This window comes from Drosophila arizonae, chromosome 3 (assembly GCF_054131065.1).
Source record: "Drosophila arizonae isolate 15081-1271.41 chromosome 3, UAZ_ARI_1.0, whole genome shotgun sequence".
In the NCBI taxonomy this organism is placed as follows: domain Eukaryota; kingdom Metazoa; phylum Arthropoda; class Insecta; order Diptera; family Drosophilidae; genus Drosophila; species Drosophila arizonae.
The window spans coordinates 14,224,737-14,251,996 of NC_142923.1; the positions used below are offsets into that span (position 1 = coordinate 14,224,737).

Genomic DNA, 27,260 nt, shown 5'->3' on the forward strand with positions numbered 1-27,260 from the left:
ATTCAAAAATGCCATTTAAATAAATCCATCTTCCAAGCTAATATTGTATGTGTCTACACCCGCGCTATCCTTTGCGCCATCGTATCGCATTACACACTCGAACAAATGCCTCCCGTGTGTATCAATACTCAGCTGTTGCTTCTGGCCGCCCGTGGCACGGCCCTTATCGGCTGCTTATCATTGGCAACATGCAACATAAAACAATAAATATTTTATGGCCTTTTTGCCAAGCGCATAAATCTCATGAAATTGATACTCATACGTGTGTGTGAGTTCTGAGATGGCGCTGCCGCTGCCGTTGCTGCTTCCTCCTCTCTTTAGTTCCTGAGAACTTGGAGGATAACAAGATTCAAGAAGCATCGCACATTGACACACTGAGTGGGAGATTGTTCGCACAAATACATTTGCGAAAATGTTTCATTTTCTCCCCTCTTCGCACTGCTTGTGGGAATTCACCCATTCACCTTTAACAGCGTCCGTGTTTTCCGCCCTTGCAGGATTAGCACACTGGGCGTCTTTAGCAGGCCGCATTATAGATTTGTTTACCAGCGACTTTCTTAAAGCACTCTCGGGCAGTCGTCGCATTTCAAGAATGCGTGTTCAAGGGGCTTAATATATGAAGCTCCCAAGCTTCATATAAACAACTCTATTATGGAATTCAATATTTTACAACCGTTCCATAGAGCTTCTCCCCCATCCAAGTGTTTTATCAGGCACACAGAACCTTAAAAGCCGACCAGCGGCCAAATCAAAATAAAACTTTGTTCAGCAACAAAAAAAATTATATTATTTAAAAAAAATAACTTTATATATGAAAAAAAAAATATTATCTTCTTGAGACTAAAAAAGAAGACGTGTTTGCGGCAAAAGCCGAAACAAAAGTGATTGTCTGCCTGCTGGCTGCTCTCCTTATATACCTTTTCTACGGCGACCCAAAGCCTACTGCGTTGTAATTAAAAGGGAAATTTGTTTAAATTTCCCTTTTGAAGTGCCTTTTAGTATAAAATACTTCCCTTTTACCTAATGACGATATGAATGTGCTATATTGATATTAATATCGCATGAAATAGCTTGATCATTAATCATTTCGGTAAAATATTTAACTTGCTTATAGCTTACATGTATATTTGCATACAAATTGCAGTCGTTGCTTTTCCGTGCACACAAGTTCCATAAATTTTTAGATTCTTCTAGAAAACTGAAAGTTCTAGCAAAGGGAAATTTGGCGTTTTTTAGTGCTAAAACTAAGTAGAGTTTAAAAAATAAACGAAACAGCTGCTGTCATTAATTAATTATTGTTAGATATAACACATTTTACTTTCTCAAAGACTGTTTTCTAATACATAGCATGTCTACCAGCATGCGTTACTACAATGCTCCAAAATAGTAAAACACAAACAAGCCGAAGAAGAAGAAAAAGAGAAGCAAACAAACCTTTGTTACATTTAATGCCCAATTAACGCATTTGCCACTTAAAACTCAGCCAAGCACAAAATGTGTAAGCTTTAAAGAAAGCGAGAGCGAGAGCGACAGGAGGGAGCGAATGCCAAAGGCAAAACGTGCCACAAAGCACAAAAGGTTATAGAGCAGCAGAGGGTCTGCGCCTCTCTATCGTCGCACCCACAAGCCCAGAGTACTCCGTGACTTTGCCCACAAGAAAACGACTGTTTGACTGCAGTTTGGCAAAGGATGAGTGAGACAGCGAGAGAGAGCCAGGCAGAGAGAGCGAGAGTGAGAGTGGGTGGCAGCAGCTCTGTGGAGCTGCACTTCATTAACAACAGAACGCGAACAGCGTGAAGAGGTGGGTGAGCGATGAGCGGCTGGCGGTGAATGTAGCGGTAACTTTGTCGTTAGGCGACTTATGACTCCTGCAATTACAAATACAAACGCGCAAAAAGAAACAACTCAAAATGAGTGATGTAATGCGCATAACGGTACCTGCAGCTGCCCGCCCGCTGCTAGTGCTCTATATTTCTGTCACTCATTGTTGCTTGTTGACATAACGAATACCTTAACATCGCTTTTTGTACCCTGTAGCCATCAAGAATTTGTTTAACTGGGGTATAATGGTTTGCTGTAAATGTTTTTATGACTACATATATCTAAACATTTTACAGTTGATATAATCGCCGGCCTGCTCATCTGTAAGCTTGTCCTATCACAGGTTTACTCTTGTTTATCTCAGAGGGTGTAGGCCGAAGCGCTCCGCTACATGGTATCATTGAGTCGTTACCTCTGTGCGCCTCCACTCTTGTTATTTTTATTTCGTTTTTTATTTTTGAGTGGTTGCTCCTGCATAACCCCCTCGACCCCTTGGTGTGTGCACTTCCGCTCCACTTATACGCATAGCTCGCACTGCGCTGCCGTCGAGCGGTTTGTCGAGTTAATGACACTGGCAGCTGGAGTCGTCATATCGTTATCCCGCCGCCCTCCCAGGGCACCCGTTCCGCTTGTCCCGCTGCCAATGCCGTCGAGGCGTGCAAAAATCATTTTTCTCGCACATTTTTTTACAGCCCCCTTCAGTAACATTTTATTTATATTTTTCATTTTTCACTTTTCACATTCCTCGTAGCGACAGTAAAAATTGCCTATAATTGTATGTACGTAGGGAATCCAAGGTGTGTGTGCGTGTGTGTGCATGCGTGTGTGTTGCCTGCCTAGCATTTTTTGTTCGGCTTCTGCAGTTGACAGTTAATTATTTGTATAAATAGGCGCAGATGTTGCCAGTGCTGAAGGGTTCAATCGATTATCTGACAACTGCGCCAGCTCCTATTGTTGAGTAAATCCATTTCATAATAGAATTTCCTAGATATCATTAAAAAATACAGATAAACATTTGTGGGACCTTCAAGGCAATGTTGTAGGGTTCGAATTTTCTATCCAAGCAAAGCATTTGGTACTACGCAGATAATAATATTCCTATTAGTTTTTTATATTTAAAACATATTATATATTAAATATAATATTATATTAAATATAATATAAATATTAAATATATAAAATATATTATACTAACTATTATAAATTATTGCGCTATTGTCAAGTATTCATTTACTTAGTCTATTATCATAATTATTATAATAATATCGTTTCTATATTTATTCACATTTTCGCACAAAGTCACTAAGCCGTACTTCTTAACAATTTTGAAAGACAACTGAATTTCCTTACCAATTTGAAAGCCTTGCCAGGGTAGAAAAAATGTCTCTTTATTTTTGTCTCTTATATTTTGTGAGCCATCAGCAAAGTAAAGTTTAGAACCAACTTAAACTAGGTCAACAGGATTTCATTTATTTTTTTGTGTACTTTGATAAGACGCACAGTTCAAGTTAATTTCTGAAACTTTCATCGACAAATAAAATGCCAAGAGTTTTAGTCAATATACATATTTTTTTCTGTAAAGTCTTACATCAGGACATTTTATCAAGTCTCTTAACTCAGCTCTCAACTCTTTGCACAGCCAACACAAAAAAGGAGCAAAAACTTTGTAACTAAGTCAATTTCTCGTAAGCATTTTGTCAGTTGCCATTTGTTTGTTGGGTCGGCATATCGCCATGGGCGTTTACATGGCATGGGTGTGGCATGGGAAGGGGCTCCATTCATGGGCCCCATTTGCCAGCAATTGTTTGTGGCTTGCGGTGGCGGCTGCTGTCAATCCCCTGGGTCAAATTAAAAATGCAAAATGTCATGAAATCGAGTGGCTTTTGCAGCGCTTTGATTGGTTCGAGCTATTTGGCTATTTGCAATTTTCAATTGCTCAACCACAAAGTAAATAATACAAAAAGCTCAATCAATGGACTGAAAACAATGATATTTCGCTATCAAGCGTGCGGTTTAAGACTTATGAAATCGTGATCGTTTAGGAAGTTTGTCAAACATAATAATAACATATAGTTATTTAATATATATTAATAGGGTACAATATATTTAAATCATTGTTGCATTTATTGCATATCAACGCAACAATTTAGCGCTAGCAACAAATGTTGACAGCCCGGCTGAGCATTGATAGGCCGCTATCAGAGAAGCCAAGCTTTAGCAGCTATAATCAGAAGAAGCACAGCAATAACATGCATAAATTGATGAGCTGCTTGAATTAATGAACTGAACAATGTCGAGTATATCTATATATATATATGTATATACACATATAATATATCTATACTTATGCCTTTCATTCGTGTGCTTTGTGAGTTTGCTGCAGCTGAGTCAGCTGTAAATGTTTGCTGCATTAATGCAAAATAAGCCATATTTCGTTATTGAATAGCATTCAGCTCTGTGTAGCATGCGAGTGTGCACACTCTGATAAGCGGGCATTCAGCAACGTATTATTATTAGAGTTCACATAATTTACTCATTGAACTCGTCAAACAGTTCCATTCCATTCCATTCGATGTTTGTTAAGTCACTGTGTGTGTGTGTGTGTTTGCTTGTGTTCTGTAAATAGCTGTATTCTAATTTTAATTTTGTATGGTTTCTGAATAGACCTTAAAGCGGGTCATCTGATTATTTGTTACGGTTATTATCAGCATTTGAAAAAACAATAATCGCCTAAACATTGTGCTTAACTGAAATATTGAATTGCACTTTGACCAGGCCTAATATAAAATTCAATTGTTTTTCACTAGCTCATATGCCATATCTATTAAAATGATTCACACTTTATCAGCATTTGTTTGTTTTCATTCGCTTTGTGGGTTTATTAAGCAAATTGTAGTCAGTGTAAGTTTATATGCGAAATTATCATTGTAGTTATCTGAAATGTTTTTCCTAAAATGAATAAAAATGTAGTGAATGTCTGAAATTTAAATTCAAAATCTTCTGCTTTCAATTTTCAATTTGTGTTTTATTTGAAGTGAAGGCTTTATTGAAAATTTCAGATACTCAACCTTCTTTGTTCAATGACCAAATAGCCAATCATCTTATATTAGTCAGTGAGTAATTTGATAACTAATTTAATGCGTATTACATGTAATTAGAATTAAATATATACGCTTATCCATGAAGTGATTTGTAAGTTCGTAGGTCGCTCAATTAATCAATCAATTTATTAATCATAAAGATAGTTAGTCATCTATACAGTCAATCAGCAATTAGTCTTTCATTTAGTAAACAGTCTATTATTTAGGAAATATTCTATAAGTTAGTCAGTGAGTCATTACATCAGCATTCAATCTATTAATCTCATAGATAATCAGCAGTCAATCAGCAATCTACCGGTTTAATCTGTATGGGAATCAGCAATTACTTGATCAATCTAACAGACAATCAATCAGGCAGTCATTAAATAATTAATAATGCAGTAAGTCAGACGGTGCCATAGTGAGTAAATCTCTATAGGTAATAGCACTACTATAAATAGTGCTACACTAGAATAGACTCCAAACTTATGAAACGCCCTTTAAAAACGTTTTAATTAATTTTTGTGGAAGTGGGAGAATATTACCAAAAAGACTAATTGTGCATTTTTAAAAAGATTTTCTAAATTGATAAATTCCGAAAATATTTTGTAATTTAAAAAAAAAATAAAAACAAAATAAAATAAAATAAAAAAAAAAAAAAAAAAAACAGAGCCGCATGGTTAGATCGATCCGCTTGTTGTTCCTGATCGGGAATATATGTGTATACCATAAGGGATCAGTCCCCATTTCTTTTTCGGCGTGCCACATACATTTGCAACAATATAAGCATACCCTGTTTAACCTCTGTGAAAATAAAATTATAAAACTTAAATAAAAATTGATTGTAATCAAATATTGTATAGTATTTGTGGCGCATTCAGAAGTCAACAATAATTACTAATAATAATTATAAATTATACAAGTGTTGTTAGATTCGGACTTTGCTTTCATAACAGACGCGAACTTAAAATGAAAATAAAACTAAAATATTGCCTTATCGTCAGTCAAATAATTCGCTTATTGGGTCAGATATGTAAACTGGTTTCGAGATATACAACACACATAGAAACGTCATAGCTATGACGTTGTGTTCAATATGCTAATTAGGTATACAAGTAAAAAAAAAAAAAAGTTAAAGGTAAAACTAAACAATCATTTAGAGACGAGATATACGAGTTTGCTGTGAAGTTCAGAGATGAGTTTTGTGTTTTGTTTTTTTTTTGGTCTGGTTGGGCAGATACAAAATGTGTGGGTCGGAAACTTGTAATTAATATAGTAACTGCTACGACAAAGTTCAAATCAAGGCAACGGAGGCAAGCCAAACACGATTCAGTCACAAATAGTCGACGGAACGAATCGCATCAACAATTCGAAAAAGTCAAGTAAACATATTTTTCTTTTATTTTGTGATTTATTTGTTGTTGTGTTGTGTACAAAGAGGTAGCTAAGGGGGAAGTATGTTTGTATTATTCATATTCATATTTATTTATGCTGCTGCTACTCGCCCGCCCGAGCAATTGGCCTGGCAACATCATAGCAGCGTCTCCCACTCGCGGCAGTGAATGACGCAGTTGACATTTACAAGCGGTTGAATGCAGAGCTCAAGAGTTCAGCTGAAATTCGCTGTCCACATTTCCACAAGTCGCGTGCGTTGGCCCAAGTCAAAGTCAAGACTTCCTCAGCATCTTTATACATGCACACATCTATATATACATATATAGCATTCTGGATGCTCTGAATTGAAGGCAACTCTAATCTGAAGCCGGACTTGTTTGCCTATCAGTGGCTGACGAAGCCGCGGGTTATCATCGAACTTGACCAATATTTGGTTTGTTTTTATTGTTTTGTTGTTGTTGCTATTGTTGTACGTTTGCCGTGAATCAATTGAAATTAGTACACACACACACACACTCACACCAGAAAAACAAACACTCTCACACATTTAAAAATATACTTAGTTATCGACATAATCGCATTTATTTTACAGTTTCCATTTCAGCGCGACGAAAGTTTCATTGGCATCGACAGTCGTCTTTTGTGCCTCGCAGCGATCACAGCACTAGAAATCGTTAATATATATTAGCTATACTTCGTATATATTTATATATAGAAAAAATGTTATTAAAGCCGTTTGTGCTATTTATCGTGTGCCTGTGTCTGGCTCCTCAGGAGAGCCAAGCGGATTTATCATTTATCTTTGGAAATATTTCGCTATTTAATTTCAACTTTAAGACGCCAAAACTGCTGGGGCGCTCCATAACTGTAAACAGTAATGTGAAAATTGATAGCGATGTGGACCCCAATATACAAGAAGATTCGCATTTGAGTACGGTAAGTGGAAATGACAACAAAATAAAAAAAAAAAAAAAATAATAATAAATATTGTGAAAAACCAAAAATAACAAGGGTATTAAAATGTCTGTGAAAATAATTTAATATGATCTAATTATAAAAATTAAAATGTTTTCAATTTTAATTATTTTATGTAGTCATATAATTATATACTGTTATTAAATAACATATTACACAGAAAAGCCAACCACAATGTTTACAACAAAAAAGAAATAAACCCGTTTAGTGGATTTACTTTTTTTAAGTTTTTACTTAGCTTACAGTTTAATAGATTAAAGCTGATTGTCGGGTTATTTAATTATCATTAATTAGTCATAGTAATGTAGATAATAAACCGTGCATAACTGATGATATTTACGCTTAACAGAAATTTAAATTTATCAATTTATTTGCACACTTGTATGCTCATTCACCAAAGTGAAATGAGTATATTAGTTGTTCATCTCTCTCATTCGAAGTTTAGAAATATATGTCGAAGATATTACTACCGATTGGGGACTTAAGAAAATGGGGAAATGGATCAGAATTTTATATTTGATTGCTTTTGAATAATTGTTTTTGTTTTTATTATTATTATTTTTTTTTTATGAAATTCACAATAAAATTAATATTACTAATGAAATATTAAATTTAATTAATCTGAAATATGTTAATTAAAAAAAAATTATAAATTTATTTTCTTTCATCTGAACCTTTTAAAAAACTTCTTTTAATATTATATTAAAATAAAAATTTCCAAACTTAGGAATTATAGAAATTCGGTAATAAATTAAAAAGAATTTTTTATTTTAAATATTTATAATTTTCATTTCAGTAACTAAAAATTGAAGTTGAAGCTTTAAAATTAATTTATCCACTTCTTTTCGCTCCCCTTACAGTATAATCTTATTAAGAAATATGGCTATCCGGCTGAGAATCACAGTGTGACAACTGATGATGGTTATATTTTAACACTGCATCGCATTGCCCGCCATGGAGCAACGCCAGTTCTGCTAGTTCATGGACTTTTGGATAGCTCAGCCACCTGGGTGATGATGGGTCCCAACAAGGGTCTAGGTATATATTATGCTGTACAATACTGAATGCCCAGTTGTATCTAATCTATCGCGTTCTTCAGGTTATTTGCTATATGAGCAGGGCTATGATGTCTGGATGGCCAATGTGCGCGGCAATACGTATTCCAGGAAGCATGTGAAGTACACACATTCGCAAGCCAAGTACTGGGACTTCACATTCCATGAAATGGGCGTGTACGATATACCCAAGACAATCGATTATATACTGGATACGACGAGCTTTAAGCAATTGCATTACATCGGCCACTCTCAGGGCACCGTTGTCTTCTGGATCATGGGCAGCGAGAAACCCGAGTATATGGACAAGATTCTCTTTATGCAGGCTCTGGCGCCAGTTGCCTACCTAAAGCACTGCAAGAGTCCGGTCGTCAATTTCCTGGCCGAGTTTCATACGTCGGTGAGCGTAAGTTGTTCTCCGCGATTCTCATTGCGGTTGCTTATAGTGATTTTTCGCATTCGTTACAGTTTGTTCTCCGGCTGATTGGTGTTCATGAGTTTTTGCCCAAAAACGAGTTCATTGTGATGTTCAATCAGCTGATCTGCGATGAGACAACCATAACCAAAGAGATCTGCTCCAATGTGATCTTCCTGACCACCGGCTTTGACAAGCTGCAGCTGAATGAGACAATGTTGCCCGTTGTGGTCGGCCATGCTCCGGCTGGCGCTTCCACCAAGCAGATGCAGCACTTTGGCCAGGTGCGCAGATCCGGTGAATTCCGGCAGTTCGACTACGGCTGGCTGAGGAATCATTGGCGCTACAACAACATCACCCCACCTGCATACAAGTTGGAGAATGTCAAGGCCAAGGTGGCCCTGTACTACAGCCAAAACGATTGGCTGGCCCAGCCAGCGGATGTGCAATCGCTGCGCCGCCGGCTGCCCAATGTAGTCCATCATTATTTGGTGGACTATCCCGAGTTCAATCATCTCGACTTTATCTGGGGCGTCGATGCCCGCGAGCTGCTGTGGGATTCTATGCTGAAGCAAATGCGCGCAAATGAAATAGATAATAATATAGATACGACAAATTGATAATATAAGAACTAAAATTAATATCGATTTAGTACGAGTCCTATATATACTTACAGTATGAGCACAATACAATAGCTATTGGCCATTATTTGTTGTACATATATTAAATATTTATTAATCGATTAAAGCTTAGTGTAAACATTAGTATTTACGTGTTGTATAGCTTTAGAAGAGGACAAGCTTTTAATGTAAATCGACCTACATCTTATTCAAATAAGCTCTTACTATTATTAGAATAACTGGGAAGTAGTTTAGCTTATCAAGTTTTATACGCTCTATAATAAATAGTAATTAATTTAGTTGTGTAAATACTTATTTGTTGTTGGTTTTATAAATGTTGATATATGTATATACATATGTAAGTAACTATGTGTATACAGTAGTATTCAGAAAAATAGCGAAAGCTATTTATAATATCCCCAGCCTTAAAGTTAGTGACATACAATTTTCAAGGAGCTCACTATTTATCTGATCTGTGGGTAAAATATTTGAGCATTATATTAAAATGTGACTAACCTTTTTACTCTAGGCAGCTACCAAAATTACATAAATTCTAGTAAAAGAATTTGTACATAAAAAATTTTAAATTTACCTCCATTAAAGTTTCAAACGATCAGTTAGCGCGTTGCCATATGGTTGTCAGCCGTTAAGCTGACGATCTAGAAATATAGCATAATTTAGGGCTTCTTTTAAACAATCATATTATAAAATTTAAAGTACTTATCGACCAAGTCTGAACATTTGCTTCAAGTGACCTAACATTCTATAACTCTGAATCATTTAATTTTTTACTAAAAAAGTGTTTATATATTTACTATATATTTTACAGAACACAACATATATGTAGATAAAAAGCCAATGGATAACTATTTTAATATGATTAAATATATATCTTTTATAATCGAAACAAAATTAATAATTCTTCGAAGTACATGGGTTTACAGTTTATCGAGATCATTATTGAAGGAGGCATAACATATTATATACGAATGAATAGGAACTTTAAACATTTCTGAAGCTTCAGAATGGAATATGTAGTATATCCATTTAATTTTAGAAACAAAAGTCAACACACAAGCTAAAATAAAATCTATAAAGTTCAGCATATTGTAAAATTAACCTTCTTTTAATGGTAAAATATTATTTATGCGTCAAAGATGGCTACAAATTAATGTGAAGACCAAAATGTATTCAATTTTTACAAGTCAATAAATTGTTCTCAGGGGGAATTTTCTATTCCACTACCTTACTATATATAATTATTCAAAAAATTTATTCTATGTACTTAGTGTGTTGTACCTTAAAAATCGCTAACTCCATTAAAACTTTAAACAAATTCAAGAATATATTTAAATATATAGTGACCAGAAATAATAATAAAAAAAATAAAAATAATAAATATATATTTTAAACACATATTGATTTCGGCTTTCCTTTTATTTTTACTTTTGTTATATTATTCATTTGTAATTTCTATTTATTTATTTAAATATTTATTAGTAACAATACCATTGGGACCAAGTTTAAAGCTCAAATTGAAGTTAAAGACTAGGTACACTGTCTTATATATTACGACTTTAGAGGCAGCTCAAAATTTAATTCACAGATAATATTTTTGTAGACTATTAAAAAAAATTTATTGTCGTATGAATATGGAGAAATTCAAATTTTGAATAATAAAAATATATTATTTGTAAGTGCATCGAATCGGGCAGTTGCTATATAAGAGCTTGATTTTCACAAATTTGACTCAGTGGAATACAAAATTTGGAGTGTTCCTGAGCTGCTGTGATAAAGGTAAAACGTTTGGATACCAGTGCAAAAAGTGGAATATACTTCAGATACCTTAAGGATATAGCCAAGGATTCTTTAATGTATGAGAGTGATATTCTCTCAATACCCTTCACGGATCAAACTTGAGTGGTACTGCAGAAACAGCCATGTGTGAAACGTAATCAGCCTATTTTTAACAAATGCAAAATAGGCAGTGAGAGAAAGAAAGAGAGAGAGTGAGAGAGAGATAGCGCAAGCGAGCGAGAGAGAATATCCTCATGCTGTTTAAGAAGATATATACTCTACGTCTACTTCTATCTCCTGAAAAGCTATACTTCTAGGTTAATATTCATAGCCCTAAAAAGCATTAACCCCGAACGGCCGTTTTCTATGGGTTAATATATATTTAAATTTGCGTTAAGAATAAAAACAAATATAATCTCATATATTTATATTGTATATTTTAGACACAATTGCGTTCACAACATGATTCAATGGATTGTCCTACTTATATTGCTCTGTTTGGGCGCTACCTTTCAAGTTTCTCAATCTGTTGAAGATGATGCTAATCTGTCCACGGTAATATTATGGATTCATATACATTTTTCTTTTGTTTAATCACCACTCATCAAGTCCTTTTATGCCAATCTAATTCCCACAGATGGGTCTGCTTCAAAAATATGGCTACCCGGCAGAAGAGCATATCGTTAACACTGATGATGGTTATATACTCGAAATGCATAGGATACCAAGGCCCGGAAGCAGGCCTGTTTTCTTAATGCATGGCCTATTGTGTAGCTCCGCAGCTTTTATATTGATGGGCCCCAAAAATGGATTGGGTAAAAATACTAACGATCGCTCTCTCTCTCTTTCTCTCACTCTCTCCCTCTACCTGTATGCAGGTTATTTACTTTACGATCAGGGCTACGATGTCTGGATGGGTAATTCGCGTGGCAATACATATTCCAAGAATCATGTCAGATTCAATGAAAAACAGTCGGAATTTTGGGATTTCTCATTCCATGAATTGGCTGTCTTCGATCTACCAGCCAGCATTGACTATGTGCTGCATGAGACCAACCACACGAGCCTGCACTACATTGGCCATTCTCAAGGCACAACTTCGTTCTTTATTTTGGGCAGCGAACGACCCGAGTATATGAAGAAGATCTTTCTCATGCAGGCCTTGGCGCCCATTGTGTTCTTCCAGAATTGCAAAAGTCCGCCCGTGGTAATCCTAGGCGCAGCTGACTTAACCGCAACTGTAAGTCAATTTATTATATGCATGTATTTCTTGCAACTTGATCTCAATTTAATTTTCTTCAGTTCCTGCGAATGACGGGTCCAGATGAATTCTTACCATCCGACGACTTCCTGACTATGTTTTCACGAGTATTATGCGATGCCACTCGCATTAGCCTGAAGATCTGCAAGAATACGCTCTTTCAATTCGCGGGCTACAGTCCGACCCAAACGAATGAAACTATGTTGCCAGTGGTACTTGGGCATACTCCAGCCGGTGCTTCTAGCAGACAGATATTGCATTATATTCAGTTCAGATCATCGGATGAGTTCCAACAGTTTGACTTTGGCCTTTTGCAGAATAGAAAGCGTTATTCGAGCCTCAAACCGCCCAAATACAATTTGAGCAGTGTGACGGCCCAGGTAATCTTATATCATAGCCAAAATGATTTGTTGGGCCAGCCCGAAGATGTCACCAGACTCTATTTCGCTTTGCCCAATGTGGTTGAGAGTTATCTGGTAGACCTTCCCAGCTTCAATCATTTGGACTTCCTGTGGGGCGTGGATGCACCCGAGCTGCTCTTTGGTCGAATGTTTAGGAATATGCGTTATGCTGAAGAGGTGGCAGATAAAGCTAAGGAGACTGTGTATGGGTGGAAATAAAATTACGAAACTAGCATGACAAATGTAGATAAAATAATGGTGATATGAGATAAATAAACAAAAATATTGATTTAATTATTTTCTTAATTTTTCTAAAAGTTAAGATTTTTAAATCATAAAAAAAATATATGTATATTTAGATATATTGAAAAAACAAAAAAATTCCTTGAATTCCTCTAATATAACCATAATCATAAAACAGGCACAAAATATTACTCTAATATTCCTCACCATTTTCATGTATATACTAAATAAAATAAAATAAATATGTAAATTTAAAAAAATTTCTTCTTGGATTTTTTTTTTCATAGTTAAAAGACTCAAATTTATATAAATAAATTTGAGGTATATATTATTGATTTCAGCTTTTGCTCTAATATATATATTTTAATAACTTTTTCAATGCGCTTAGCTTATACGAAAAACAAAAACCCAATTGACATCTGTTAGTAAATGATATGCAAACCACATCATGTTGACCCATTGCTCCAATGTTCTATAAATATTTGCTGAGTATACAAAGATTGGTCAATACAATTGAATGAAATATGTTAATTTGTTCATAAAAAGATTTTTATTACCATTTTTAAATATTTACAAATTTAATTTGTCACATATTATATAAAACATCGTTCCCTCTAGATCTCGCTCATTTTTGAGCTCGTGACATGATGCAAGTGTGTCGAAAGGGTATAGTCCATATTTGATATAGCAGCACATCTACAATATTATATAAAGATGTATGAAATAAGTAGTTAATTTATGAAATACAATTTTGTACAGAGGAATAAAAATGTACCTTCACAGGTTCCTAGATAAGAACTTGTAATAAAAACAAAGAAACTGGTGGGAAATATGCTAAACAGTAAAGGTGAATATAATATCCGAATCGAACTATGGAACTCGTTTGACATTACCCCAGCAAATTAATAATGTTTCAGTGAATTTCTCCGATAAATATTTTGAATTATTTAAGATTCGTAAAGAGTAAATTGCAATCGCGTGTGCTGCTCCCGCAGCTACACTGAACTTTCAACTAATAATAAGCATTGTGAGATTCTACTAACTAGCTATCGACTACTTATGTGAAGCCTCTCACACGGCAAATAGTTCAGTGAGAGCTCATCGAGCGTCGTGAGCAGTTCAGCAAATAACAGTTAGCTAGGAATTAGCTATAGTTATAGGAGAATATATATAAATTAAGTAGCTTAAGTAGAATTTGCAGTATCCAAAAGTAATATCCATTTGAAATGGAACAAATAGTATTTTACGCAAAATGTTTGCAAAATCTGTATTTAATTTGCTGAAAACCTAAAGTGAAAGTTTTATGCATTCAGCATTTAACGTGTGATAACGTGTCGTATACGGGATTTTGATACTGTTTATTAAGTGTACTTAACGTAAGTATATACGAAAGCATAGCAAGTGCCTTTAAATTGAATTGCAATAGTAATTAGCTGGTGTTTTTAATATTATCAGTATTAGATTGTATTAGAATGATCTCAATAGAAAACATGATTTTTACGAGTCTATAGGCTTTAATAATGTATTAATAAAAACATTAAAAATTAGCGTTTTTTAATACAAAAAAAAAAATCTTAAAGTGAATTAAATAAATTACAAGCCGAAATCTTAGCGATTCAGTAAGAGCCAAAAAGATGCCAAGCGTCAAGGTGATTGATTAATGGGGTAGCCTATAAGGAAAATTTGCAATGCCAATGTTGCTAACTTCATATATTGACTGTGAAAGATATAGCTATTATATAATTTTTTCTTCCTAACAAAGCGTGCATAAATATATTATAAATAAAAGAAAATACTATTTCCCGACTTGTCACGCCCAAAGAATTATTTTTGCATGTTGTAGAAAATACAGTAAATGTCAGTAGATATTACATGTATGTATGTATGTATGTGTATATTCCAATCTACAGTTTCCATAGCACCTAAGATAATACCTTAAATAGTAATTTTTTTTTTTTTTTGTATTTATTAAGATACCTTTAATATTATAAAATATATACATTGGGAATCATTTATTTATTCCTTAAAAAAATGCTAACATTTTTGAAGACTTATATGGCTATATTTTTTCATATTTAAAATTTTCAACTTCAGTAGTTTTGCATTTATTTGAAAAGGTTTCGCTTAGTAAAATATACTATTTAAAAATTTTTTATTACAATTATTTATATAAGGTCGAGTAATACAAGCTGTATTAGCTTTAGCTACATAAAAATCTATGCTATATATATCTATATTATAAGCTGCCACAGAGGTCATTATTTAGAGCTTTTATTCCAGATTGCCTTCAATGATGCAGCGTATCTATACCCATATATGGGAATACCCTGTACTTTATTATTATATTATATTTGAATGTATAGCAAATGGGTTATTTTATAGTAAAATAAAGAAATTTTATGACGAAGTGGGCGTGGTATCTAAAATTCTAAGATTACGAAGCTTGTGTATTCAATACTTGGAGCTATACTGCAAATTTCACACTTACAATAGGTTCGGGGTATAAAAAGTAAGTAAGAAAAGGTAGTTATATATGTTATGTCTATATATCTAAGTTTAATTATTAATTAAATATTATTAAAAATTTCATTTGGAGAGCTTTTAAAAAAATCCAATTCTCCAGCTTAAAATGTATTTTCACATCATTAAATCTTGTGTAATGTAAATTAAAAAAATATATATATATATATATTTAGCATTTCTGTACGTAGATTTATTATTATTATCATATATATATGTATACTATACTATATATTAAAGTATTAAATTATAATATATATATATATATATATATATATATATATATAAATTATATATATATAATATATATTATATAGAAAAGTTGTATACCTCATACCCTGTCTTATATCATCTCTGCCTTATATTACAATCCAAAAGCCTTGTCGAATGTATTTACAACTAGTTTTATCTACTTATCACAATTTCTGACAAATTGAACTTGAACTAGACATGCAATTTATTAATAAAATATATAAAACTATATAATTGTTAAGTTTTCGCAAAATAATTTGATTAGCAATGTAATTTGATTAGTATTGTAGTCATTACAGGTTAATGTGTCAAGCGGATATATCACTAGATAATTGATGCATGAGAGCGACAGGCAGTTAAACTGGTTTTTATTAACGAATACTATACGTATTATAAGTAAATACTATATATATATTTATAGATACATAGAATTAATATGAAGTGCTTATATTACTGCCTGATCAGTCTGTGCCTCAATACTAATTGGCTGCTGGCGGATATTATAAAATACGATCCAGAAGTTATTGAAGTTGCGCATTTACGAACCGTAAGTGTTATCTGTATATAATGTAATAAAATTTACTCTTCTACTTATGTCTCTCTTTATTGATTATCAGCCTGGTTTCATCACAAAGTATGGCTACAAGTGTGAGGAGCACAGAGTCGATACCAAAGATGGATTCAGTTTGACCCTGCATCGCATACCCAAGCCTGGGGCGCAGCCTGTGCTCCTGGTGCATGGTCTGCAGGACAGCTCCTCGGCCTGGGTGATGACGGGTGCTGGCCATGGCTTGGCCTTTCTGCTCAGCGATCGCGGCTATGATGTTTGGCTGATGAATTGCCGTGGCAATCGTTACTCGCGCAAACATCGCAAATTTCATATATTGCAACAACAATTCTGGGACTTTTCGTTCCATGAGATTGGCGTTTATGATCTGCCGGCGGCTATTGACTATGTGCTGGACCACAGCAAGGGTCACGATCAGCTGCACTATGTGGGCCACTCGCAGGGCACCACAGCGGCCTTTGTGCTGGGCGCCGAGCGACCAGCCTATATGAAGAAGATCAAGCTAATGCAGGCACTAGCTCCCGTTGCCTATTTTGAAAATGTTGAGCTCCCACTACTTCGAGCAATAGCTCCACATGTTGCAGGCATTATGGTGAGTTTCTCCTTGCAAATTAATAAATTGAATATTCAAATGAAAAATATTTTATTTTATATATTTATATATTATCATTATAGTTACTCAATATTCATATATGAGTACTCCAAAAAAAACTTTGATTATAATAATTATTTTAAACTCATATTTCTCATCTTTCTAACTCTAAAATTTCCATCGTATTTTACAGCGTTTCGCTCAAGCTGTAGGAATTAATGAAATACCACCGGAAACAGAAGTGTGGCGTGAGTTGTCATATAAATTATGCAGCTTTGCGTTTCGGTCAACGTGTATGGAGTTTTTAATGCAAATAGTTGGCACGGACGAGGAACAGATGAATAGCACACTCACTCCAATCTTTTTGAGCCAATATCCGGCTGGCAGTTCGATCAAATCCTTCGGGCACTATGGTCAGCAGGTGCTAAGCGGGGGCTTATACAAGTACGACTACGACAATCCGAATGTGAATCGGCGCTATTATGGCAGCCCAAAGCCACCGGCGTACAAGCTGGCCAAGATCGATTGCAAGGTCGCTTTGTATTATGGCCAAAATGATTTGCTCGTTTCGGTCAAAGATGTGCAGCAGCTGCGCAGGCAGCTGCCAAATGTCGTTCACGATGAGAAATTGGCCTACAAGAAATTCAATCATCTGGATTTCCTAGCTGCAATCGATGTGAAAGAGTTGCTCTACAATAGCATGTTTCAAGTTATGGAAAAGGTCGACAGAGGAGAGCTGTAGTTAAGAACGAATGCAGCTTATATTCGTATTGAACATATTTAATTAAAATGTATATGTAATATGTTATATGTATCTGTATAACACTTATCTGCCTCAGCCAGAAATTTTTCTTAGAGCGAATAAGTATTGACAAAAATGCAATTTATTTCCAACTCTTGCCATACACAATAAAAAAAAATCTTAAAGTGAATTAAATAAATTACAAGCAGAAATCCTAGCGATTCAGTAAGAGCCAAAAAGATGCCAAGATGGGGTAGCCTACACAATTTAGAAAATTTTATTTTATATATATATATATATATAAATATATATATATATTTTATAACAATATGATATTTTACAATGATTTTTATTGCAATTTTTTATGTATAGAAAATAAAAATAAACATTCCGTTTTATATATTTGTATTTTTTATTTATTTTTTATTTACAAAAATGTATTTACTACTAATAATTTTTTTTTTTTATCTAAGAATGATTTTGATATTTAGATGTTATTAAAATTATTTAAAAATAGTGCAAAAATTATTAGTAGTTGATATTATAAAAATAAAACAAAATAAAATAAAAGAAATAAAATTACTTACAAGTAAAAAGTATGTAGTAATTAAAAAATAAATAAAAATAAGTATACAAAAAAAAAATTAGAAAATTAATTGAATTATTTATTTTTATTTTTTATTTATTTATTTTTGCATATAATGTCTTAGAAAAATTAACCCTGTATGATTACATAGTTTTAATAGTATACCTATAGTTGTAAATGGAATTACAAAAACCCGCGTTGAGTACCGTAGCCATCCTTGTTCCTCGTAACTCAAGTTTGTTATAATAATAAATAGTAATAATATTGATAACAAAAATATTTTTTTTTCGTAACTCTACAATCCACACGAAGAATATAACAAAATTAAAATTAAATTTAAAACTAAAATTTCAGAAGTTATTCCTTTCTAATAAAATCTCTCTTTTTATTTTTATTAGTAGCTGAAATGTATTTCCTGTGGTCACATTAAAGTAGTCTTACATAAATTCGGCAAGAAAATATTACTCATAATCCATATGGATTATAAGATTTCAGGAACAGGTGCATCTGTATTTACCTGTAAGAGTATTGCAATTTCGGCAATTCAAAGAGTTTGCGCTCCGTCTCGTTTTCTATTTCAATAAATTTACCAACGACTCGAAATTCGCATTCAGTTGTGAACGATTTTGGCTATTTAATGTGTTTCAGGCATGGATGAAGCTATTCAATGTTTGCTTTTGCCATAATTCGATAATATGTTAACAAATTTTGCATTTTGCGGCAAACGTGTTGCAAGTAGCTAAGTGCTATTAAATGCGGCACAAATGCGCCAGCTGAAGTGTCCAGAAAGCCACTTAAAACAGACACTCAACTATACAAATAAATATATACCAATATATGCATATATATATGCTTCATATACATGTATAAATATATTCCAAATGCACTTTGCATCGCACACAATTATTGTAATTTTCTATGAGGCAGTGAAATGGAAAATCAGATTAAATATTTAAATCGTAGAGCAGCCTGTGGCTAGCCAGAACTACGTGTATATGCTAACACATGTGTGTATGGGTGTGTGTGAAAAGCTCTCTATAACTGTGGAAAATTTATTGCAAGTACATTTTATTTAAATGCTTTTCATTCTGACAATGACAGCGGCGGCGGGTCTGAAGAGCAGAGCAGAGCAACGTGGGGTCAAGAAATGCCCAATGACAAATGCAAAAAGCTGCCAAAAAATAACACACCAATGCATTGGCATGTGTGTGCGAATGGGTATGTGTAGGTTTGTGGGTGTGTGCTTTGTCGACAACCACAAGAAAATAAAAGTGTCATTTTATAAATGCAAACTTAATCATTTGCAGTCTGCAGTTCGACCATAAAATCAAACAAAGCTACCCAGCCAAAATTCTTAATTGATTTTTTTAATATTTTAATAATATCTTTGCAAAAATTTAAAATAGTCAAGAGCTGCATATGTGTGTATGCAAGGGTAAATTTGCGCATATATTCGACGCAATCCAACAAGGTTGTTCATATTTAACAGACCCATGTTATTTTTTTTTTCTGCATAATTTAAAGAAAAATTTATTGTTGATATTAATAAAAATCATTTAGTTCAAGAGATTTGTGGCCATTACTTTTTGAATATAATATCTCTCAACTGGCCCTTAGCTTATAATAAAAAAAAAAGACTAAGTTAAAAATTAAGCAATAACAAAAAAAAAAAAAGGAAAATAAAATAAGAACAAACATATATATAATAAATTTCCAATATCTCTCAACTGGCCCTGAGCTTGTAATAAATTAAGACTAAAAATTAAGCAAAAACAAAAAAATTAAAAAAAAAAAATTAAAAGCAAACATATATATAATTAACTTCTAAATTGCAAACATGAATTCTCTTCAAAATGCTAAGCTTTTCGCTCTTTATATCATTTAGCTTTTTTTCTTTCATTTATTTTTTTATTTGTATTATTTCAAATAAATTTGCTATAATAATTTATTTATATTATTTATTTTTTAATTCTAAGCGTCTCTTAATGTATATCAGAGCTTTGCAGCACGACGTCTATTAGATTATCAACGTTGATGCTGAATAGGTTATTGTTTTTGTTGTTGTTGTTTTGGCTGCTTTTACTGCGGCTAAGGCTGAGCCTCGTAATAGACATGAGACACTGTTCCCTGCGCACTGTGACATATCAATCATGTCAGTTGACCAAGCGGAAATCGAGTTTTGTTTCGTGATGCCGTCTGTCGTCTGTTTTTAGGAAGTTTTCTGGTAACTTTGCTGCCTCATCTTTGGCTGGCCGTAAAAACATGCCACCAATATGCTGTTGTGGATGAAATTCGTTAAAATCCTTTTGGCCACCTTTTGTCTCAGAGATTTACATGTTGGCCTGCTCTCGATTTGGATGGTGCTCAGGATGGTTGGGTGTGGCTGAAAGCCTGTTTGTTTGGCTATCCACATGGCGTGTCCTGTGCGCTGCATGGCAAGTGATAAAGGCGACACCCGGGGCAACTAACTAAAATTTGATGCTCGAACAAAAGCCGCTTGCCCAGCCAGCAAGCCACAGCAGCAAAACCAATCGAAGTCAGTTCAAGATTTTGCGTTCGGATTTGCATTTGAATGAGAAATGAGAAGTGGACAAGTTTGAGTCTAGATTTTTAGCAGATACCCTATAGAAGAATATATCAAATGGCAAGTGAAGATATGAAGATAAAAGTATTATCATCTTTTTATGATGTTTGTGGCGAACAGAGATATGGATGAGTTATGAGAGTTCCTGATAGTCTCATAAATAAACTCCAATATCTTTTCAGTATACCTTGAGATGTGTCCCAGCTATTATTTATTATTAAATTATTCAATTTCTCTTATCTACTTTTCATATAAATTTCTTTACAGGGTATTTTCGAGCCAATCACTTAAGCATCGCTGTAAGTATTCCAACTTGTTGTTCTCTGTTGTTGTGGTTTAGCTCAAGTACTCGTTCGTATGGGGTTCTTGGTTTTGCGGATCTATTGTCTTTTATTTGTTTGCTTGCCAACAGCCAACAGCAACAACAGCAGCAACAACAATTACAACAACATTTACAGCAAAGACAGCACACTATGAAAGTTTTTGGCTATCAGCAGGCAACAATTGAAAATTTGAAATGTTCTTTGTTTAATAGCGAATTTCATATTGCATTTTCCATGCTTTTTGTATGCCAATAACTGGCTCAAGATTATTTAGTCTAAGTCTAAGGATTAAGTTTTGCCCAATGCACTGGTTGTTTCGGCAAAATGTTAATTAAAAAAGGATTTTACAGGCAAATAGTTTTTGTAAGGATTAAAAAAATTATGTTTTTATGTTGCTTAAAGAAGTAAAATGTTTAACTTATGGCAAAATATATTTGTATGACTTGTAATTACAGTTATGGAATATATACATCAAATAAAATATAATAATACTAAAAGTATTAAAAGCAATATAATAAGTAATATGTATTTTAAATTTATTATATGGAAATTTATATGCATACCTGTATATGAATATTCAGTTTTTTGCGATTATAGAATTTAATGAAGAGCCTTCTTCGAAAAGAAAATCTTATCATTTAAATATGTACATAAATATACTATAAATATATATTTCTAAATATTTTATAGTAATATATAATATAATAATTATTTATAAATAATAGTAAATTAGTAATATATTTTAAATTTATATGTTTTGGTAATATTATATTATAAATAAAAAATAATTGTTTAGACTCATTATTTATTATTCATCTTTTGCAATTTAAGAGAGGCATTACGTTAAATAAATTAGCTCTGCTAGAACTTTAATATAGGAGTATATTTATAATGAGTTTTCGGTCATTCGTTTCGTTTGCTCTCGATTCCTTACATGTGTTTCCCCATTTGTTCTGTCTATTCCCATATCAACGACACACTCACGCACTCTATCTCACTCCTTTCCTCTCTATCACACTCGACTTGATCATACTAGGCCGAAGCCCGTAATTCGAGCATCATTAGAAACGAAACATCGTTTGATCGGTACAGACGTTCGTGCTGCAAATTCTTCTGGATCGACAACGTTGCATACATTTATTACAAATACAAGCGGACAATACGACTGCAAGGGGCTTTTGCTCGCGCTGATAGCCTTAGCTCAATATATATACATATATATGTACATATTGATATAAAAAATCTTCTGCATAAGTTAACTCATATTAAGCATAAGAACAAATCAAAGTTAAAAAGAATTTTTGGATTTATATTTCAAATACTTCCTTAAATTTTTTAACTTTCAAGAATAAAATTATTACAGAAATTCGAAAACCTTTCAAGTGTAGAACATGTTCTTTATATCACTTGTTTTTGCTTCTTCCACAACTTTAATAACGAGTCAACAGCCCCTCACCCAAAAAATAGTTGCTCAACTGCTGTGTGTAAAGTATTTGATTTCATAATCAAAAGCGCAATTTGATTTGGCCACAATTTAATTAAAGCTCGACTAGAAAACACCCCAAAAAATTGCCAAACAAAGGCTCCATCCGCCCCGCTCCGCGAATTTTCACATGCCTAGTCCTTTATTTCTATTCCCATATCAACGACGCACTGCTCACTCTCCCTACTCCCCTGCAGCTAGAGCAGACCTTAGGGGGAGCGCAGCTCGAGAGGGGGGCAACTGTGCACCATCTGCAGGCTTCACAGAGTTTTACATGCGGCTTGAGTACATCAAAATGTCTAAAATTTCATAATTGCAACTGGTTTCATGCTGCGGGGGTGTGGAAGGGGATATCCCCTTGGTCTGTGGCGTTTGTCCTGTTGGCTCCTTGTGTTTCGTTACCCCCAAACAACAATGGATGCAACCAAATGCCCGGCGTCTATCTCATATGGCCAGACCGCAAAAACATTTAATTACGTTACTTTATTCTTTGTTATGATTATTATTACAATTTGCCACAGCAGCACACAAACATATCTCGATTGAAGCTACAACTTTGTGGCGAAGACGGAAAAATGCCTTGCAAATGTTTTCCCAGAAAATTATACAAAAAATGAATATTTTAGTAACTTGAAATCATGTTGACTTTGTGGTAGAAATAGTTTAAAGCTCACTTAAAATATTATTAGTTTGCATTAACCATGTTACTCGTAAATGAAATGATTGAACGAAAGAATTGTTATTTAAAATTTAAGGTAGATAGGGGATTATTAATTTATCACACATTTCTGCAATTTATTTATTCTTTAATTTTGGTACCCTGAACCTATTCAAAAATATAAGAAGTGCGCCTGAACGTCTGTCACACTTTAAATGTTTAAATAATTACATTATAATTCATTTTTAAACTTTCCACTACACACTCCACAATTGAATATTTTTATCATAATAAAATAACTTGATTATGGGAAACGTCATTTTAAATAAATAATTAAATTGATTCATACTTTTTTTTTGTAATATTTAAATTTGCACTATTGAATAGTTAAATAACATGAGTATTAATTAATTTATTTGTATTTTTTTTTAAATATATATTCTTATTCATCTAAGAAAGCGAGTTTTAATTAAATTATTTTTATTTAATTTTTATTATTATTATATATTTTTATGCATTTGAGACATATTTGATAGCAAGCTCTTCCGCAATATTTTCAAAATATATATATACCTATATATCTAATACAAAACATGCTCATTATAATTATTATGATTACGTCTATGTATTTTCAAATGGAACAAATTTATATTTCAAGAATATATGTATTATACTTCAAATTATTCTTTTCAGTTATTTTATGAAAAATAACGAGAAGTTCTTATCTGCAAACTTTTCGGCTTTTATACTTGTATAAATTGTATATATATGTAGTACATATATATTTTATATAAATATAGATCATATTCAATATGCCTCAAACAATTATATAATTTCAGCAATTACTGAATACATAAAAAGATTGCAAAGCTGAGCCTATCATAATAATCAATGACCTACTGCAAGCGGCTCTCAACTCAATCGAATAAACTCACATTCATAAACCTACACACACACTCTGTCTCTTATTCTCTTTCCTTCTCTTTCTAGGCTTCATCGACTGCTACCGCATTGCCCCACATCTGCTGCATCTCCTATGCAGCTCGGACGTCATGTTACCTGCTAATTGAAAATAATTTTAACTAACAATACAAAAAATGGCGAACGCTTCAACTGAAAAACTTAATGAAAAATCAAACCCAGTTTCTGTTGTGAATTGTGAGTGTGTGGGTGCAGCTAAGTGTATGTGTGTATGTTGAGTGTATGTATTTGTTGTTAGAAACCAAAAGGTGCATGAGGATGCAGGTGGAGCAGGTTCGGGCCACGACAGCTGCCAACGTGCAGTGCATGTCAGGCAAGCAGTCAAGCGGAAGTGCTTAGCACCAACACCAATGCAAAAACATACACACACACGCACACTCACGTAAAAGCACACACATTTCTTGGTTTAATAACGGTAAAGCGAAAACAAAAGCATGGCCAACAAAATATTAAATAAAAGTTGCAGAATTAGTCGCATGTGAAATACACTTACAATATAATCTAAATGTAAGCTATAGCTGCAGAAAATATAGGTAAATAAAATATAACAATTATTTTAAAAATAGTATATAAAAAAAAGAGAACAAATAAATAATACAGAAACTCAAAAAAGACTTTTAAAAAATAGAAAAATAATAATAATTGAATAGACAAGTTTCTTTCAAATATTCCTTGGAATTTCTATGTATATATTTTTTAAAACTACTGCTGCATCTTTCAATTTTTCTCATATTTATTTCCTTATGAATTCCATACTTCATATCGAATTTGCTATACCCTTTGTTAGGCTATAAAAAGCGAAGTTAGAAAACTTACGGAAAACTCGATCTGGCTAAGTAAACGAAAATAGTTTTCTCTAAATATGTACAGCAACTATCGTATGTGTGTTTCTCGTTGTGTATGCATGTGAGTGTTAGTTCTACCTATTCATTGTGGCCACAAGCATTCTAGCTGATGTGCCTGAAAGCCCGTGTTAATACCAGAAAATAATTTATCGAGTGCATTTATAATTGATGCTGTTGTTGCCTTCACTTCCATTTCAACTCCTTCTCTCTTCCTCTTCCCTCTCTCTGTTTCTCTCTGCCTATTTCGCCACTTCTCATTTCTTATGTTTCTGTTCTTATCACACTTAGCAGAGTTGAGTACGTAGAAGAAGAAACAGCAGCTGAAATTGCAGCATATTTTCAATTAGAATTAGACATCTGGGAATGTAAGTATGTGCAAGTCTTGGCTTTTGCTTTAATTAAGTATTTGGCTTACTTTAATATAAATTAATAACCATTGAGCAATGTTGCGTAAATCTGAAGACAAGTTCAATTTGTTTATTTGATTTATGCAATGACAATTTCTTGTTATGTAATTGACAAAAGTATAACAAAAATGTTTGAAAAGTTTGGAAAAAAAGACTTAAAATAATGAACTTATTGTTAGCCTTACTTTTGTTTGACTACATTTCATAAAAAATAAAAAATTACACAAAATATATAAAAAACAATTTTTAAGTACCAGCTTTTTATAACCAGAACCCATTGAAAATGGGAAATGAGGGTATAATGGTTTTGTTGAAATGTTTGAAATAGGCAGAAGGAAGCGTGGCAGCCCCTTCAAAGTATATTCTTGATCAGGGCGACGAGCTACGTTTATCGCGGTCCGTCTGTCTGTCCGTTCATATGTATGAAAGCGTCGATCTCGGAATATATAAGAGCTATGGGCTTGAAATTTTTTTTTTCTTAGGTCCGTGTATATCACGTGCTTATCGAGTTTTTCTCCAAAAATCGATAACTATTCTCGATATTTTATTATCCTAATCCAAATATCCTATCCCCATTGTCCCCTCAAGGTCGCCACCCTCTCAAGGAGGCTTGCTAAAATTTTAAATCTAATTAAATAAAGCATTTAAAATAAAATTTGTTGATTTGCTAGATTTCTTTAAACATCAATTGCAAAATGTTTCTTTATTATTTATTTATTTCTGTTTTTATTTTTACCGCAATATAAATTAGTTAAAAGAAATAGTTTTCTTTATTATTGATTCATTTCTATTTTCATTTTTACTTTAATATAAATTAGTTAAAAGAAACTTTTTTCTGAAATATTTCAACAGAATATTCTATTTTATATACAAATATTTCTTCTATTTCATTTTTATATATTTATTTTTTACCTGCCCAAAGGCCGCTCTCTGCCAAGACCGAAATTCAACTTTAGCTATAGTGAGCCGCCTGGCAATTTGTCACGCTTCATAACTTCCATTCGCAGCAGCCCCATTTTAACTCGTTAGCCAAAAGCCATCAGAAAGCCAAACCCCAAACAGGCATCTTCCCAATTTAACGCGAGTGTCATTTGCTCGACTGATACAAAATAAACCTCAGGCGCAGTAAAAAAAAAAAAAAAAAAGTGAACTTAACAAAAATTACAAAAATAAAAGAGATAAAAAAAAATCTAATTAAAAATTTGCAGCCCAGCTGCATGGCTAACCCCTCAAAAATGTGTGCCTCTGCCACGCCCCACGCCCCACCCGCTACCCGCCGCCCATTGAAACGCTCGCAGCGACAAACAAAAAAGCAATTACAGTGCCTCAAACTGTTGCAACTTCCTGCAATGGACTGACAACAGAGGCGCTAAACTTGGGGCCCAATATTAACAGACAGACGAACAGTTGCCACGCCCCCACCGCTCACCACCCAGCGCCCATCAAATGCCTGCTCAAGCGTTGCAGAAGCCGCAGCACACAGTGTGTGGAGCCAGCTGCCGGCTGCCCAACTGTCCAGCTGCCCAATTGGACCGCCTGTGGTTGTGCTCGACATAACAGGCAGCCAGGATATCCTACTGGTTGCCACTGCTCCATGCCAGCTCGCTGTCTATGTCTATGTGTGTGTGTGTGTGTGTGTTAAATACGCGAATGTCC

At 33.7% G+C, this 27,260-nt stretch overlaps 3 protein-coding genes and 1 long non-coding RNA gene across 15 annotated transcripts; 3 read left to right on the plus strand and 1 right to left on the minus strand.

Moving 5' to 3' along the window:
• The first annotated feature begins 5,529 nt into the window (after positions 1–5,529).
• Positions 5,530–9,670, plus strand: LOC108611796 (lipase 3). 6 transcript variants are annotated; one of them, XM_018004597.2, is made up of 5 exons: positions 5,530–6,283; positions 6,889–7,232; positions 8,132–8,309; positions 8,371–8,726; positions 8,795–9,670. In XM_018004597.2, the coding sequence occupies exons 2-5, from the start codon at positions 7,017–7,019 to the stop codon at positions 9,359–9,361; spliced, it is 1,317 nt and encodes a 438-aa protein (XP_017860086.1). In that variant the 5' UTR covers positions 5,530–6,283; positions 6,889–7,016; the 3' UTR covers positions 9,362–9,670. The 6 variants fall into 6 exon arrangements, with proteins under 6 accessions (XP_017860086.1, XP_017860085.1, XP_089320397.1 ...); XM_018004596.2 differs by having other exon boundaries at positions 5,532–6,283; positions 6,901–7,232; positions 8,371–8,732; XM_089464271.1 differs by having other exon boundaries at positions 5,532–6,278; positions 8,371–8,732.
• Positions 9,671–11,025: 1,355 nt separating this feature from the next.
• LOC108611797 (lipase 1-like) lies at positions 11,026–13,114 on the plus strand. Its single transcript, XM_018004598.2, has 5 exons — positions 11,026–11,158; positions 11,602–11,713; positions 11,796–11,973; positions 12,037–12,398; positions 12,461–13,114. The coding sequence occupies exons 2-5, from the start codon at positions 11,621–11,623 to the stop codon at positions 13,037–13,039; spliced, it is 1,212 nt and encodes a 403-aa protein (XP_017860087.1). The 5' UTR covers positions 11,026–11,158; positions 11,602–11,620; the 3' UTR covers positions 13,040–13,114.
• A 480-nt stretch (positions 13,115–13,594) lies between these two features.
• On the minus strand, positions 13,595–14,206 carry LOC149269709 (uncharacterized). The gene is made up of 2 exons (XR_016269178.1): positions 13,839–14,206; positions 13,595–13,759 (listed from the first exon to the last, which is right to left on the minus strand). It is a non-coding gene; the product is annotated as an uncharacterized LOC149269709 (long non-coding RNA).
• LOC108611798 (lipase 1) lies at positions 14,136–18,135 on the plus strand. Of its 7 annotated transcripts, none has more exons than XM_089464488.1 (5): positions 14,136–14,439; positions 16,118–16,199; positions 16,257–16,382; positions 16,453–16,995; positions 17,189–18,135. In XM_089464488.1, the coding sequence occupies exons 3-5, from the start codon at positions 16,272–16,274 to the stop codon at positions 17,735–17,737; spliced, it is 1,203 nt and encodes a 400-aa protein (XP_089320614.1). In that variant the 5' UTR covers positions 14,136–14,439; positions 16,118–16,199; positions 16,257–16,271; the 3' UTR covers positions 17,738–18,135. The 7 variants fall into 7 exon arrangements, with proteins under 7 accessions (XP_089320614.1, XP_089320610.1, XP_089320612.1 ...); XM_089464484.1 differs by having other exon boundaries at positions 16,126–16,199; XM_089464486.1 differs by having other exon boundaries at positions 16,126–16,187.
• The last annotated feature ends 9,125 nt before the right edge of the window (positions 18,136–27,260 follow it).

What these genes read in the sequence shown, in the direction of transcription:
- LOC108611796 (XM_018004596.2), top strand. Translation starts at nt 7,017, where the DNA reads ATGTTATTAAAGCCGTTTGTGCTATTTATCGTGTGCCTGTGTCTGGCT. An exon ending in AAGATTCGCATTTGAGTACG is followed by an intron (nt 7,233 to 8,131) that starts GTAAGTGGAAAT and finishes CTCCCCTTACAG; the next exon opens with TATAATCTTATTAAGAAATA. An exon ending in AGTTTCATACGTCGGTGAGC is followed by an intron (nt 8,733 to 8,794) that starts GTAAGTTGTTCT and finishes CATTCGTTACAG; the next exon opens with TTTGTTCTCCGGCTGATTGG.
- LOC108611797 (XM_018004598.2), top strand. Translation starts at nt 11,621, where the DNA reads ATGATTCAATGGATTGTCCTACTTATATTGCTCTGTTTGGGCGCTACC. An exon ending in ATGATGCTAATCTGTCCACG is followed by an intron (nt 11,714 to 11,795) that starts GTAATATTATGG and finishes TAATTCCCACAG; the next exon opens with ATGGGTCTGCTTCAAAAATA. An exon ending in CAGCTGACTTAACCGCAACT is followed by an intron (nt 12,399 to 12,460) that starts GTAAGTCAATTT and finishes AATTTTCTTCAG; the next exon opens with TTCCTGCGAATGACGGGTCC.
- LOC108611798 (XM_089464488.1), top strand. Translation starts at nt 16,272, where the DNA reads ATGAAGTGCTTATATTACTGCCTGATCAGTCTGTGCCTCAATACTAAT. An exon ending in AAGTTGCGCATTTACGAACC is followed by an intron (nt 16,383 to 16,452) that starts GTAAGTGTTATC and finishes ATTGATTATCAG; the next exon opens with CCTGGTTTCATCACAAAGTA. An exon ending in CACATGTTGCAGGCATTATG is followed by an intron (nt 16,996 to 17,188) that starts GTGAGTTTCTCC and finishes CGTATTTTACAG; the next exon opens with CGTTTCGCTCAAGCTGTAGG.